A 16,444-nucleotide genomic window follows, 5' to 3' on the forward strand; every position below is an offset into this window, starting at 1 on the left:
TACTTTCACTATAGATTCAAATACATAAAAAAGTACACGATACCTAATACTATTTCATCTATACATAAATACATGCATACGTATTACTATACATTTCTTCTTCATGCATAGATTTAACGAAATCTTGTGCATCTACATCACTTTTACTGCCACAGCTACTAGAACTACTAACTAATGTTGCATAAATCTGTATAAATGTCAACTTGTGTTGGAGGTTTGAATCATTTGGCTGAGATTTCAACAACGACAACAAACAGGAGCGGCAACAAAAAGGACAACAACAATGAAACTGGGAAAAAGAAAAATACGTTAACTGCAATAAACATTACGAATTCGAAAGTGAATGTGTACCGTTCGGGGTTTGTTGTTAAAACTATCAACCTAGTGACGTATTTTAAAGAAAGAAAACATATATGTATGTGTGCTCATATACTGAGGGTAAATATTCAAATGTATTCAATGTGAATATATGTGCATAAATATGTATATATGAATACTATGTATGTTTGTATTTATGTTATTTGTATACATTAAATTTCTTGCTCGAATGACAAAAAAAACATGATAGTAATAATAACAAATAGTATGTACTACTACTGCACAACATTTCAAGAAAAATAAATATTGTTCACGATATTTACTTAAAAAATATGATGGAATGATTTCTATGCAAACTTGTATCTGCGTATGCATTTTCAACTACAATTGGATGCCAGAAAGATTTTTTAAGTGATATTTTTCTAATAAATTTCTTTATAAAGCTGTAAATAATAAAATTCATTTATAACATGTGATTCTAAACCTTTGACATGTAGCAACATCGGGATTAATAAATTTAAAAGCTTAGGTTTGATACTTATATATAACTTTAAACTTAGTATTTAGATATGTAAAATGAAAAATGTTAAGTAATTATACGTATTTAATCATCGGTACAACTGAAAAGATCACGTTGAGTTTATATGGCTTTCAGGTGGGTTGTCATTCGAATAAAAATTATTCGATTAATAGAAAAAAATTGTTTTTCTTCGAACGAATAAAAATATCCAATTTAGAATAAAGAATAATTTGAACAATTTTTGTCGAATAATCGAATATTCAAAGAATATAATACTGTTACTTTTTACACATCGTTTATTATTATGAACAAAGATTTAAATTAATATTTTGCAAACAAATACTAAATCAAAAGATTTGTTGTAATTGGAACACGTCTTTTACTATTTTTTGGAATTTATAAAAATTTATATTTTGCAAAGCAAAAAATTAGAATGCTTCTGTTTTAGAAGTGATTTTATGATTTTTTTTAATGTTTGCAATAAGTGAAACAAATTGTTCCTGAAAACCAGTTTATATAGAACTTAGTTGATATACTGATATTTTTAAGCGAGTTATTTACGTTAAAGTCATTTTCAGATAGGATCTTTATATGGGATGTAGAATATCAGGACATGAAGGCATCCGGAAAAGTGAAATATCTGATAAATGCGTTACGAAAGGGTCCCCCCGGTGACCTTATCAAAATAGATACATCACTTTTAGAACTGCTCTGGATCACTCTAACAAAGAATAGGACTAGGACTCTGTTGTCTTTTACTAAGAACGCGGTAAGGCTTGTCACTGGTATAAATAATGGCCATTGTATGATTGGACAACATTTTAACTACTGTTCAATTTGTTTAGATAAGGAAGAATAGGAGTTGGTACAACATCTTCTATGTAACCCAAATCTTAACATAAAAGAATAGCCCAAGAGCTTCGAGTGAACTCGGTAACTGTCGAGTTACCCACGTAACCTAACCTAAGTGAATGTTGTGTTAAATGTTATCCCCATGCAGCTTCATATTAAAATAATAAATTGTTGTATTAATTTTTTGCACATTACAGTTCAATTAAATTTTTTTCTAGTTATCTCAACTTATCTACGGTTTCTTTATTAGTCATCGTATTAAAATATAACAACTTAACTTGAGGTGAATGACTCTTGTTTGTAAAATATTTTTAAATTTGAACTTGTTTTATAATCATAATACATACGTTGTATGTGTGTATTTTTTGTAATGAAAATATTTTTTAATTTATAAAATATACAATAGTAATGACGTTGATGAATTAATAACATAGGGCTACAAAATTAAAATAATATATGGGCAATTTCGTCTCAAGTAAAAAAATCGATTTGAAAATAGCCTATTTTTAAGTTAAAAAAATATTTTTTTGATAGATATCCCATTTCCATCCCATAAAGCGAATATTATGCCCTTATAGTCTTACCATAACCATAACTTGCATACGGTTTTACTTTAGTATTGTCACTATATTATTCGCTATAACCATACTATAGTCGTACTATAGTCATGACTATAGTAGTACTATAGTCTTGAATGTAGTACTGCTATAGTCTTAACTATAATCGCACTATAGTCTTGACTATATTCGCACTATCGTCTCGACTATAGTCTTGACTATAGACGCACTATAGTCTCGACTATAGTCGCACTAAAGTCTCGACTATAGTCTCACTATAGTTGAGGCTATAGTCACACTATAGTTTTGACTAAAATCTCATTATAGTTTTAACTATAATCTCACTATAGTCTTGATTTTCTTTGTAGCACTGTGTTATGATACATTATTTACTAATAAATTAATATGTATATTTTTTTAATTATGGCCAAATGCAATAAAAATATTTTTATTTACTTTAGTGTGATTTACACTTGAGTAATTAAGCAATTACAATTAATTGTTGACATTTAAATTTATCTAAAACATAAAAACATAAAATTGACATCAATTTTTATTGTTTTATTCAAATTTTTTAACAATTTAAAAAACAGTTAACGCTTGATTAGTGAAATTAGACAAATTGTCTTTTTTTATAAAACCAGATAGGTGCAACTTTCAACACTAATATGTCAGCATTTTAAATATCATGTTTAAAATGTGATGGTTTTAAAAAACTTATTTCGTGGTCATATTTCAAGCAGTTGGAAGATCTAAAATTGTTCCTTATGTATTTGTTTTTGTTTGTAATGAAATAGGTAAACTTACACTTAAAAATGACTCAAAAACAATTCAAAATGAGTCGAAACTGATTAGAAATGGGGCTCAGGAAAGACTCTTTTAAAAGAGTTAGCAAAACATTTTGTGTGGCCTAAAAAGAGTTGACATAATTCTTATTTCGTTTATAAAATTAAATGTGTATGTATTTGAATTTGTGTGATATTTATAAATACGATTTTCTGTCAAGGAAATTGACATAATATAATAATTTAATATGTTTAATGATCTTCTACGGAAGATATTTGGGCCACTAATCACTAAATTAAGTCTAAATAATTCTAATTAAGGTTTAAAATCGGATTTATTTGAAAAAACAATAACAAAATGTATACCAATCATAAATAGGTCATTCAGGTGTTTGAAATATTATTGTTTAAAAATTTAGTTGGTAGTTAAATTTCGCACAGTGGAAAGATCAAAAACTATTTTCTGTTGTATTTTATTTATCTGTAACAAACATAAAAATTACTCAGAAAAGATTCAAAAATGACTATAATATGATTCGAAAATAACTCAATAACTTAAATAAGATTAAAAAATTAGTCATAATTGATAAGAAGTGGGGATCAAAAATGACTCATTTAGAAAAGTCGCGGGTAGGGTACCATTTTCTCCCGACGAATGTATCATTTATGATTTAATCGTACGGAAAAATCATAAATGACTCGAATGTGATCAAAAATTTCAAAAAATGCTAGCTGGGTAACAGCTTAAGTAACTTCTTACTACCCTAAGTACTACTTTAGTAATGCCTCTTATAATAAAATTTAAATTACTTTTTCCCATTTTATGAGGCGAAAAAAGACGTTTTAAAAATTTAATATATTGCATTAAACAGAACATTTTGTATGTAAAACTCTTCATAATTGCATTGTAAAGTTATTAATGGTTTATTGAAGGAATATACATATGTACAGACAGTTGTAATATGATTATTAGTTTTAAGAAAAAATGTAAATTAAAAGTTTTAGAAAATAAATAAAATGCTTACAATTTTGCATATTTTGTTATTTTATTGTTGTGTTCCTGTGAAAAGCCGATTAATATTGATGTCCTGGCTGTCTGGTTTTGTTTAACAATTGTAAATTATTTTGTAAAAAAATTAATTTGATGTTTAATTATCAAAAACTTTATAATGTTAGAATTTGTTAATTAAAAGTTCTGTTGAAGCAATTTATTAATACATATGAGAAGATAAACTTAAATTTAGTTTTGTAAGTTATTAATTTTATATGATTCAAAAAATTATGTTTAAAAATTTTTACATTGCCAAAGATTATGAATAATATTTAATTTAAAAAAATGCAGCAAGAAATGCTTCTAGTGTCAATACTAATAATAATTTCATCTAAATACTAATTTATCATCTCTACCATTTTGGTTAAGCGCTTTAAGTCTACATTAAAATTATTTATCCAGAATATTTTTAATAGGCCTCGTCCTTGGGTCAAAATAATATTATATACTAAAATTCATAAAAATATATTGAAAATAATGACCTGTTTACAAGGACAGACAGACGAATGCAAACAACATGACTCAGAAAGTGATTCTAAGATGATTGGTATACTTTAAGGTGGCTGTATGACCAGTATTTTTGGAACTTACCAACATAAGGACATAAAGATTATCAGTTGTTAAATTGTAAATTTGCAAATAAATTAAAATGCCGTTACCCAGAAATGGGTTATAAATATACATATAATTTCCCACATTTTTAATTTAAAATGTTTTAGTAAGGGAGGTCGATATACAAATTTAACAATTACGATTAAATTACTTTCTATTACTGATTCATATATATATGTACATATTAGGGAGTCCCATGGGCCATTTTTTAGAAATACTTCTCGAATGTTTAGTTTTAATGTACTAAACAAAAAATAAATAAAAAATAATTTTTTGTTAGAAATGTCACGAAAGTGGATCAACATTTTAATTATATTTTCCGAAATCTGAAATCAAGATATTCATTCGCTAATGAGGCCAATATTTTTTATTTATCTCAGTACTTAGTTCGTCAGTGCATGTGATTTATAAAAAGTCTGTTTCTTGGGTCACTCTTATATATATATATATATATATATATTTATATATATATATATATATATATATATATATATATAATATATATATATATATATATATATATAATATATATATAATATATATATATATATATATATATATATTAATATATATATATATATATAATATATCTCATATTCGCATGTTTGTACGATATTAAACTCATATGGGTTTTAAAACATAAAACATTAGAAAAAGTTTTACATTTCTTAACTTTAATTTTTAGTTGTTATTTACTTTGCGTTATTACTAAAACTCTTAATTAGGCATTATTTTGTTTGTTATTTTTTATTTTACCCATAATCAAAAAGATAAAAACGTATGTTGATTGCGTTATTTCGTTTGTAGAACCACAAAGTATTTAAGAATATAATCTGAATTCTTATAAGATTCTAAGACTTTTGGCTTTATCCACTTTGGCTATATCCACAAGGCAATCGCGATAAAATTAAAAGCAGATATTGGGCTCTTTTAGTTTCTTGACCGCCACATGCGTTTTAATTCGGTATAAAAAAGTATTATATGTACGAAATATATGAGGATCGGTCCATAAATAACACAAACCCTCCTTAAACCCCTTTTAAAGAATATATGTTTATTGTCAATCGCTCAAAACGGATAAATGATCATCATTATTTTCAATTCAGTACTGTTCAATCCATAATTGGAACAAGACTCTTTGAAAATTTTATTCCAAAACTCATCATCTAATACCGATATTTGATAAATCAACTCAACATTAAAATAATGAAAGAGTAAATCAGGACTTAAGTATGGATAGGGGCCAACTTTCGAAATTTACAACTTAAATATGCCTTGATGGTGGGTATGTAAGATTCGACATAGCCGAATATAACACTGCCGCTTGTAAGTATTATCAGACGCACATACACAAGCTCATACTCATGTGTAATAGCTAATTTTCACGATAAAAGACGAAAAAATATTAGAAAATCTTCTCTAACACATGCTTCGCTTTTAGGCAAACAAATTTTGAATTTGTTTATGAACGTATGCATGTTGTTGTTTTTGTAAAGGAAATTCTGTCATATGAGGAATTTTACACTCAAATGAATGATTTAGTGAAATGCTAGGAATAAACTGTCTTGTAATAAATATTAGGAATTAAAAACTAAAATTATGTGATTAATCTGCTTAAGACAGTCAATTGTTATCTTAAAACTAAAAATATTTTTGTGTAGCATTTTACTACGAAATGGTCCATGTACACAAATTTACTAACTGTAATATTAATTTTAGAAAACTGTGCTATTAAAGTTAAATTCGGCTAACAACAGTTTATAATGCCCTTTATTTATTTTCATACATAATACCAAAATTAATATTAACATAGCAAGTGGGAGTGGACATGATATGATCGCCCATTTTTTGGTGGTTTTATACATATGTACATATAATGAAAAATTGTGGAATTTTTTTAATATTTTTTTACTCCCAACACCAATAAACCGAAGTGGAAATATGTTCATCCTCATTTAGTTGCGACCTAATAGTCAGATTATTAAAAACTTTGCTTACTTTCGTCATTCTTTCTAAGTTATTAGCATTTTGGAAATATGTGTATTTGTACAGTTGGGATTAAAAAGAAAAAAATATATAATGTAAACTTTCACCGTGTACTCTGGCAACGAAAAAAATGGCATTCAAGCTAAACCAGCAAAAATTATGCATCATACATCATTTTATGATGTAGTTACAAGTATCGTCGTACTGCTATGCACATAAGTGCCTTTAGATATGTAAAAATGTTCATTCAATATCTGTTTGTTTGTAAGTAGTTAGTTTGTTAGTTTACATACTACTTTATCATTGTAATAATAATCACACCGTTTCAATATGTGTATGTTATGTAATTTGTAAATGTTACATAACTTGATTTGTGAAGTTTTGTGCGAGAGTATTCAGCACAAACTACTACTACTGCTACTCTGGTGCTGTTGTATGTATTAAATTATCGCGCATTTTAATGGGTTGCAGGAGTGGATTTGAAGTTATCTTAGGGCCTGAAGTATTTACAAATATATTTACACTAACCGGCTTAGAAGTCTTGCCCGTACGTTAGTCAAAGTACAGATCGTTAAAATTTGTCACACGCAATATTTCGATCAAAAACGAATTAAATCGTTCGAATATTTCACATAATTGGACTGAAAATAATACATGCCTAATATATACGAAATTGTTTCAACATTATTTTAGTTAGTTAGTTAGTTAGTTAGTTGGTTATTTATTTAGTTAGTTAGTTAGTTAGTTAGTTAGTTAGTTAGTTAGTTAGTTAGTTAGTTAGTTAGTTTGTTAGTTAGTTAGTTGGTTAGTTCAGAAAAAAAAATAATTCGGACATTAAAAAAGGCCAGAAAAAGACTTTAAATAAGGCTAGAAAAAGGTTAAACTTTTATTGCTTAAAAATCTGTAATAAAACAAGTGAAATATAATAGTTGGCATTCCCTACCATAATCCAAAGACTTTCGAAAGTCCTACAATAAGTCCATGATCGCATTCGTGTTATGTTCAAATTTACGATATATTGTGTTCCAATAAATGGACAATGTAATTGCCAAAAAAATATAAATTTTTTGGATTGGTCTAATTTTGTTCGTAAGAATCTAAAATTATTTTGTCTAAAATTGTAGCTCATTTACATAACATTTACTCTAATTATAATAAAAATCCAATATAATAAACAAGTAACCCACTTTATACTAAAACTTTTAAAATTTTTAAATCTGAATGTTTTGAAAAAAAAAAAACTTTAAAAATTCTTTTATATATAATTCACACATTTTAGCCTTTTTAAGGCTAAATAAGAAAGCACAAAAAAGGCTAGATAAAGCCAAAAGCTAAGACATAAATTTTGAGGCTAAATGGTAAATAAAAAGGCTAAATTTAGTCTTAAAAATGCTAACCTAGCAACACTGCTTATAATGTCAAACGGACATATTAAAAAAGGCCCTGAACAAACCACCAATCTTAACCTTAACTTGTACATTTATTAATTATTAAAACTACTTACAACCTTATGATCTCCCAAAGGTATGACTTACTTTTCAATTTGTATAAAACTTATACAAATTCTAAGTATGTATTCTGTTTGCATGCACTGATATACTACATACAAATATTTTTGAATGTTTGCCTTCTAATATTTGTGCTTTTTTTGTCTATAGTTTCTTACATATTTTTTTCATTTTGCTTTATTTTATTAACTAACCCACCCAACCATTTCTCCCAATAAAATGGTATAAGTAGTGTAAGCATAAGTAGTTTTAAGTGATTTAATTATGTCAACAGGGATTACGCAGCAAAAGTTTTTTTTATGCCAATTGTGTGTTCTATATAGTTAAATACAAATAATATAAAAACATATATTATTATTAGGTAATAAATATATGTACATAAATAATGTTCTTTCGCAGGTTTATAATATGTTGTGTTAATACAAAAGTTGGGGTGAAACTTTTTCTCGAATAATTCTTCTTAATAAAATTGACTACTTTTTCAAGCATCTTGACATAATGATACAGAGATTTGGTTTTAATGGGCAAATTCATAAAATACATTCTAGGAAAATTGTTTGTTGAATACTTAAGGTATTTTGATATTTTTCTTTGCATAAAGCAAATATTAAGTTAGTAAGTAGTATATTTTTTTAATATTTAGTAAAGATTAAATTTATGGATGTGAGATTAATTAAGCAGTTTTATTTAAAATTAATAACTTTCAATATAAAAACAATTATTGTTATATTAACAATTCCATTTGATAAATTTTGCATAATTTTAGGTGTTTCCAAAAAATTAACTAATTCAATCATATACACGTACATTAAAGTTTTTTTTTTAATTTGTTACGGTTTATGAGATTCATATAGACATTGGATCGATTATTTATTAAACGTTTATTTAGTTAAACTTTGTAGACATTTAATTGCTGGATGTTATTATTAACACGCTTAAAATGTGCTCAAAAATTAACTGTTTTTTGATAATTTTGAAAATTTTTTAATAAGTACTGTACTTTACGAAATATTAAGTTCAATGACTATTTCACATCAGGTATATTGATTTTCCGAAAATAACGGAAGGTGTTTAAATCAAAAATGGAATTTAAATAATTCTAATTTTTTTATGGTGTGTGAGATTTATATGTTCATTTTATAGATTATCTGTTAAACGCTCAGTTAACTTAAATAAATTGCCGAACTTTGTAGACATTTAATTGTTTAAAATAATTGCTAAATGTTATATACATTTAATTTTTTTAAATATTATAAACATATATCAAACGTGTCCAAAAATTAACTGTTTTTTGCGTTATTAGATATTTTGATAACAAATAAATTAAAAAAACCTAAAATGACAGCGATCAACAGTGGACTAATACGGGGTGGGATGTGTAAAGGGAAAGTCGACGGATTGGGCTCACAGATGCCAGAACAGTTTTTATAAATAAAGGATTCTTCGCGCTGTTATTTGACCTAAAACAGTTCTTTTTTTGGTAAATTTCATGACTCGATATCTTACAAATGAGGTGGGTTTTAAAAATCTTTAGCTTACCCTTTATAAATCGACTACATATCTATAAAATTTCTAAGTTATAGGAATTTAAAAATCCCAATTTTAGTTAATTGCAGACTATTAGATTTGATCGGTGCCAAGGCAAAAATGTTTTCGATTTGAAAATTAAAAAAAATCCCAATTTTTCTTTGGAAAAATATCCAAAAAAAATATACTTTTTCAACAGCTTACTTTTCAATGATTAATAGATCCTGCCTGCATTATTTAATGAACTTCTTACTTGCAGACAATCATAGTATGTACTTTCCTAACTCGCTATTTTTAAGCGAGCGTTGTAAGTACTTGCCTTCAATGTCATCACTATTTAATTGTTTTATTTATTATTTATTATTAAACAATTTAAACAAAAATAATATAAATTTAAATATTTTATTATTTTATTTTCTTAGAACTAAAACTCTTATTTACAAAATACAACGAAATAATTTACTAAGAAATATTAACCATAGAAACCGCCATAACCTCCATAGTATGGACGACCATAATAACCGCCATAGTAAGGGCGACCGTAGCCGCCGTAATAACCACCATAGTAGGGACGACGGTAACCGCCAAAGCCTCCATAATAGGGACGACCATAGTAGCCAACACCAAAGAATTGACGCGCTTGACGAACACTCTCATCGCTGTTGTCATCAACACCTGTATCTACATCTAATAAAGTTTCGACGGCTGCAGTTTCTGGTTCAGGTTGTGATGCCACAGCAGCAGACCAGGCCAAGGCCAAAAAGCAGACAAAAATTGTAAACAATAATAGAGAGCGCATTTTGTGTTATTTTATAAAAATTAGCACGTCTTCGTAAATTTTGTTTATTTGTTATTTTTTTATTTTTTGTTAAATTCACCGACTTGGTTTTGTTTAAGAATGTTCTTAACTCGCAACCTTAACTTTTACGTATGACGAGTGTTGTAGACACCTACATGCTTTTTATACAACTGTCTAATACTAGGTACTAATAAGTGAGAATTTGTATTATTTTTTTTTTAAGTGACGTTTGTGATTCCCAAAATAACAATAACACGCACATACCACACACATATTTACATACGAATGCTCATATAAATTTTACAAATCCATTTAGTAAATTATTATTGTTGATCGCAAGTAGTATCTACGATTCACTAGTGCAAATAAACTTAATGGTATGTATGTATTTTGATGAACAATTTTTAAAAAACAAAATTATATTTATTGCGAAAATCAACATCTAGAAATTGTTTTTATATTTTAATTTACACATACATGTACTATATTGGAAATATGTATTTTGTGGTCAGTTATTGGAAACGCAGTTAATACAAATATTTAACAATTGCATATGTATTGGTAAATTTAATTTGTCTAGTAAACAACGTTTTTGTCTGTTTCTGATTGTCTTATTCATTACACAGTCCAAAAAATTTTTAACCCACATTCCTTTCGAAAGGAATTTCTGCATCTCGTAAGGTTTCTAATCCTTTAGGAAAGTATATTTAAGTTTCTGGTTATCGTTGTTATACCCTACACCACTTTAGTGGGGAGGGTTATTGGGTTTGTTTGTAACATATAAAAATATTCGTCCTACACCCAGAATCGCTTAGAATCGTTTTCTGAGTCGATTAAGCTATGACCGTCCGTCCGTCTGGCTGGCTGTTCTTGTAAAATTTGTGCGCAAGGTACTGGTCGCAATTTGCAAGATAATTTGATAAAATTTGGCACACACACTCTTTTTTGGCCCAAGGACAAAGCCTATGAAAATAGATAACATCGGTCCATTATTTTGCCTAGCCCCCATACAACCGTACCCCCCGAATAGGGCCTTTGGGCTCATAATTAAGTTAAATTTTTTATTATGTCAACAAAAGTTGGCAAAACTTACTTCTATAGAATTTTTAATGACATTACCGATTTTTGTAATGATCAGGCCTCAGTTGACCCTATCTCCCAATAAAACTCCCTTCAGAAAATTACTTAATGGTTAAAATTCATATATAAATATTATTAAAACTTTTAGCCCTCTTGTAAAAAATCTCTTTTTTTTGCCAAAAATAAGTAAACATTCATACTTGTTTTTGTTAACTTTGTTGTCCCGTGTTACAAAAAAATAAAATTAAGTGTTTTCGAAAAATTTAGTATTTTTTTATTTTCATTAAAATCTATTGTTTAATGATTTTGCTTTAGTATTACTAAATTATTTAAAGGTTAAAATAAATGTGACATGATGCATGCTTTAACACTTTTACTTGTGAATATCTCAAATATCGCTATTATTAAGGTCTAGTTATACAGTACTAGGGCTAAATGTAAATGTTTTTATTTATTAATTATTTTTTTTTTTTTTTTGTTTTTTTGTCATGTTCGTCATCAATTTAATAAAAAGCTCTAAATAAACATTGAAAACAAGTTGAAATCTACCTAATTTTTGACCCCAAGAAATATACATATGTATTAGAGTATTTCCATAAAAATAAAGATAACATTTCCAATTATAGATAACAGATTTTCGGCTCTCTATAAATCAATCAATCTATCTATCTATCTATCTATCTATCTATCTATCTATCTATCTATCTATCTATCTCTCTATCTATCTATCTATCTATCTATCTATCTATCTATCTATCTATCTATCTATCTATCAATCTATCTATCTATCTATCTATCTATCTATCTATCTATCTATCTATCTATATATCTATCTATCTAACTAACTATCTATCTATCTATCTATCTATCTATCTATCTATCTATCTATCTATCTATCTATTAATCTATCTATCTATCTATCTATCTATCTATCTATCTATCTATCTATCTATCTATCTATCTATTTATTTATTTATTTATTTATTTATTTATTTATTTATTTATTTATTTATTTATCTATCTATCTATCTATCTATATATCTATATATCTATTTATTTATTTATTTATTTATTTATTTATTTATTTATTTATTTATTTATTTATCTATCTATTTATATATCTATATATCTATCTAATTACCTATCGTTCTACAAAAATAGAATAGGACTAGCAATATGAGGTGTGGCACCTCCCATATGCATTAAATACTAATATAAGATTTTAGGGTGACATAGTACATCCAGCGCTAGTATGACTACATTTCTTAGTGTCATTTTAATACCTAATCAAATAATTTATAGTGGAACACCAATGTGTAGTGTTTTTTATGAATTACTACTTATTAAAAATCTCAAACAACTCATTCTCTAAACCATTAGTAAAATATAAATAAAATACGTATTTTCCAATAATACCATATATTTAGAATATTAGCGTAAGGTTGTGAAATAATAATTGACAATAGACTACAATCATGGCAATAAATAGAAATACAATAGAAACAAAATCAAAAAATTCAATATAAGAAAATAAATAATATTTAAAGTAAAATACAAACACAAAATAAGAAAACGAAAAATTAAACAAGTAATTTGTCTGTTAAAAATAATAAAAATCCCCGAATATAAGGCAAAATAATATTTATATAAACTTAAGTACATTAAGTAAGTTTTTCACTTAAAGTAGGAAGTATTTAAGAATGGTCGGAATATTTAAGATGAAGTAAATATTAGTTTCTGTTAACTCATTAACACAAAACAAATATTTTACAAAAAATATAAATATTGATTTGACTTTAGGCGACCCTTTCAAAGAGTAATAAACCTTACAAAATCCAAACTTAATTCTTTTTTAGTGATCGGGCTTTAAGAGTTCAAACATAAGTTTTCTTGAAAGGATTTTATAACTTAGTGAAACTCAAAAAATATGTTCCTTTCAGAAAAATCTAAAACAAAAGCGTTTTAAATTCGTTGCATTCTCATTTCATTTTAATGCATCTTTAAAAAAATAATATGATTAGCATGCATGAATTATTTAATTTGTTTGTGTAAAAAAATGTTAATTAACATTCAATTAAAGTTGGTAAACACTTATTTCCGAAATGTATATTAAAATGCAAAAAAACCCTAGCTGAAGATGTTAATTACTGTATGACTAACATAAATATTTATTTGTTAGTTCTTAAGTGAATATTTTATAAAATATTTTATCATGTTTATAAACGCCAATAACAACGGTGCTTCTAGAAGTGCTATTAGTTAAATTAAAACTTTACATTAATATTCATAGTTTTATATTTTTATATTTATCTAGTGTCAAAAAAAATCAAACTATTCAAAAAAATATATATTTATAATATTCACAGTTGTTATCAGTTTTTAAGCCAAGTTGTCAAAATGTAAATATGCAAAAATAAACTTTCACAATATATTGTCATTAATTCTGAAATACTGTAGTTTTTAAATTTTCACTTAATTTGTTATTCTTAAATATTTAAATATCTACATTAGGGAGGCTTTGTTCGTATGGAATCGAGCCTACCAACTCCAATCTACTAACCTACTGGAGGCCAAAACTAACTTGTTACGTAAATTTAACTCAATCAATAAAACACAAAATATTAGCTAAATATATAGTTAAAAATTAAGTAGTCTGAATTGATCTATATGTTAATTTGTTTTACAATTTTACTTTACGCTTTATTATTATCGAAACATTCCCATATGATTTGTTTTCAATATGAATATGTCTTTTATTTTATAGAACTTTTATAATATTTTATTTTTATTATGAAAATTTACGTTTTCTAAAATAAACATATTTCGCGTCACGTTAAGCCAATTTTATTGTCTCAAATTCGTTGTAAACACATCTGTTATTGATCGATTACAACAATCAACAAAAGAATTAAATAATCATAAATTAAGTCGATTTAAATAAAAAATATATTGCTTTTAATAACAATTTGGCTAGTTTTTTTGTATAAAAGGTTTGTTTAAACTTAGAAGACAGTTTAGAATAGTAACAATTTTCGCCGCTATCATTTCTCCAAACGAAATGCGTGAAATTATATTTATATTTTGTGTAGGCATTTTATTTTGCCATTTGCAAGTCATTGCTGGTGAAGATATTGAAATTAAAGACCAAGAAGTAAGGCCTCAAATTTTAGCTAGTGAAAATCAGCCTAATGTATTAGCTGTTTTGGAAGGCAAAGATAATGAATCGCAAGTAGAATCATCTGAAGATCAAACTGATATTGATGTTTTAGAAAATGAAGCGAATAATGTTAAAACAAGCGGTGAACGTGTGGCTAGAACTGTTATTTATCCAGCACCTTTGATTTACCCAGCACCTTTGTATTATCCCCGACCATTCTATGGAGGTTTTCGTCGTCGTGGTTTTGGTGGTTTTTATCGTAGACGCGGTTTTTATGGTCGCAGACGCAGACGTTTTGGTTTCTATGGTTAAGAATTAAATCTAACGGTTTTAATAGATCTATACATAAGTTTAAATATACGTAAATTATTTAGTTTAATAAAGAAACACAATTAAAAAATCTACAGGTAATTTGTTTAAAAATAGACAATGTCGGTCCATCATTTTATATACCCCTGATACAGCTTTACCAATCAGGCTTAATTCTTTACCTTTTCACATAGAAAAATTTTCATGAAACCGTAGTGAAATGCTATTAATAGTAAATACATTTACATGAATATATGAACTAAATATTTAATTCCATATTCCAAGAAAACTTTGGGTTTTTAAGAAAAACAGATATCAGATTCGCTTTCAGTATCTTAAAATACTTGAAGTCAATTCAAATTGGTTTCAAAAGTATTTAAACTTTAATTTTATTGGGCTGTATAATTATTTACGAAATAAGCCTATTGAAAATGGTTGAAATCGGAAGTCGATCCCCCCTACAACCGAATCTCTTGGTTTTGGCTTTTTTTGCCATAATTACGTCAAATATACTATTATCTCTAAAAAAATTGCCATAAATACGTTTTATATATATGAGACAGGATATTTTTGTAATAATCGGCCCTTTTTTGACCCTATCCCTATACAAACCCCCCTTCAAAAAATGTCTTAAACGTTAAAATTTTACTTATAGCCTTAATATCGGAACTAAATCTTATATAAAAACACATCCTTTCTACAAATTTAATGAGGATCGGCCCATGTATGACTTATACTCCTTTATTGTGTCTAATTTTAAATATTAGTCTTTCATTAATAAATTACTTAAAAGGTTATTTATGAAAAGTATATAATTTTTAAAATAAACTCATGGTGTAGGATATCATATAATCGGCCATGTCCGACATTATTTTCCTACTTGTCTACATATAGATTCCATGACTTATAAAAATTTAAACGAATTATATTCGTAATTTCAACGAATAGATATCTACAATGCATTAAAATTACCAAATATTTTTACACCAAAGGTAACTATGCACTGATAGATACCTATTTGTTGAAATTACAGGCATTACACAAACATAACAGTAACATCTTAAATATGTAATCTTGTTTAACTTAACACATATACACATCATCTCAACCATAGAAACCTCTACGACCAAAAGGACGACGTCTTCTTACAATTACACCTCTACCACCATAATTTCGTCGAAAACCACCATAAAACGGCCGAGATACACCATAGAATTGACGAACAACACAAGTCCTATCAGATTCATCTATAGGTTCATTTAAAATATCCAAATCATTTATATATCCAATATTTGTCTCAGCTTCTTCAAATTCATCACCAGTTACAATTTGTAAAAGACAAACAAATATACTAAGACAGAAAACTGTTAATAATAGTTTATT

General features: G+C 26.8%; 1 protein-coding gene across 1 annotated transcript; it reads right to left on the bottom strand.

The window, feature by feature from the left end:
* Positions 1 to 10,104: 10,104 nt before the first annotated feature.
* LOC111681597 (protein suex-1) lies at positions 10,105 to 10,679 on the bottom strand. The gene has a single exon (XM_023443453.2). The coding sequence runs from the start codon at positions 10,513 to 10,515 to the stop codon at positions 10,189 to 10,191; it is 327 nt and encodes a 108-aa protein (XP_023299221.2). The 5' UTR covers positions 10,516 to 10,679; the 3' UTR covers positions 10,105 to 10,188.
* Positions 10,680 to 16,444: the final 5,765 nt, after the last annotated feature.

The sequence above is a fragment of the Lucilia cuprina genome, chromosome 4 (assembly GCF_022045245.1).
Source record: "Lucilia cuprina isolate Lc7/37 chromosome 4, ASM2204524v1, whole genome shotgun sequence".
NCBI lineage: Eukaryota > Metazoa > Arthropoda > Insecta > Diptera > Calliphoridae > Lucilia > Lucilia cuprina.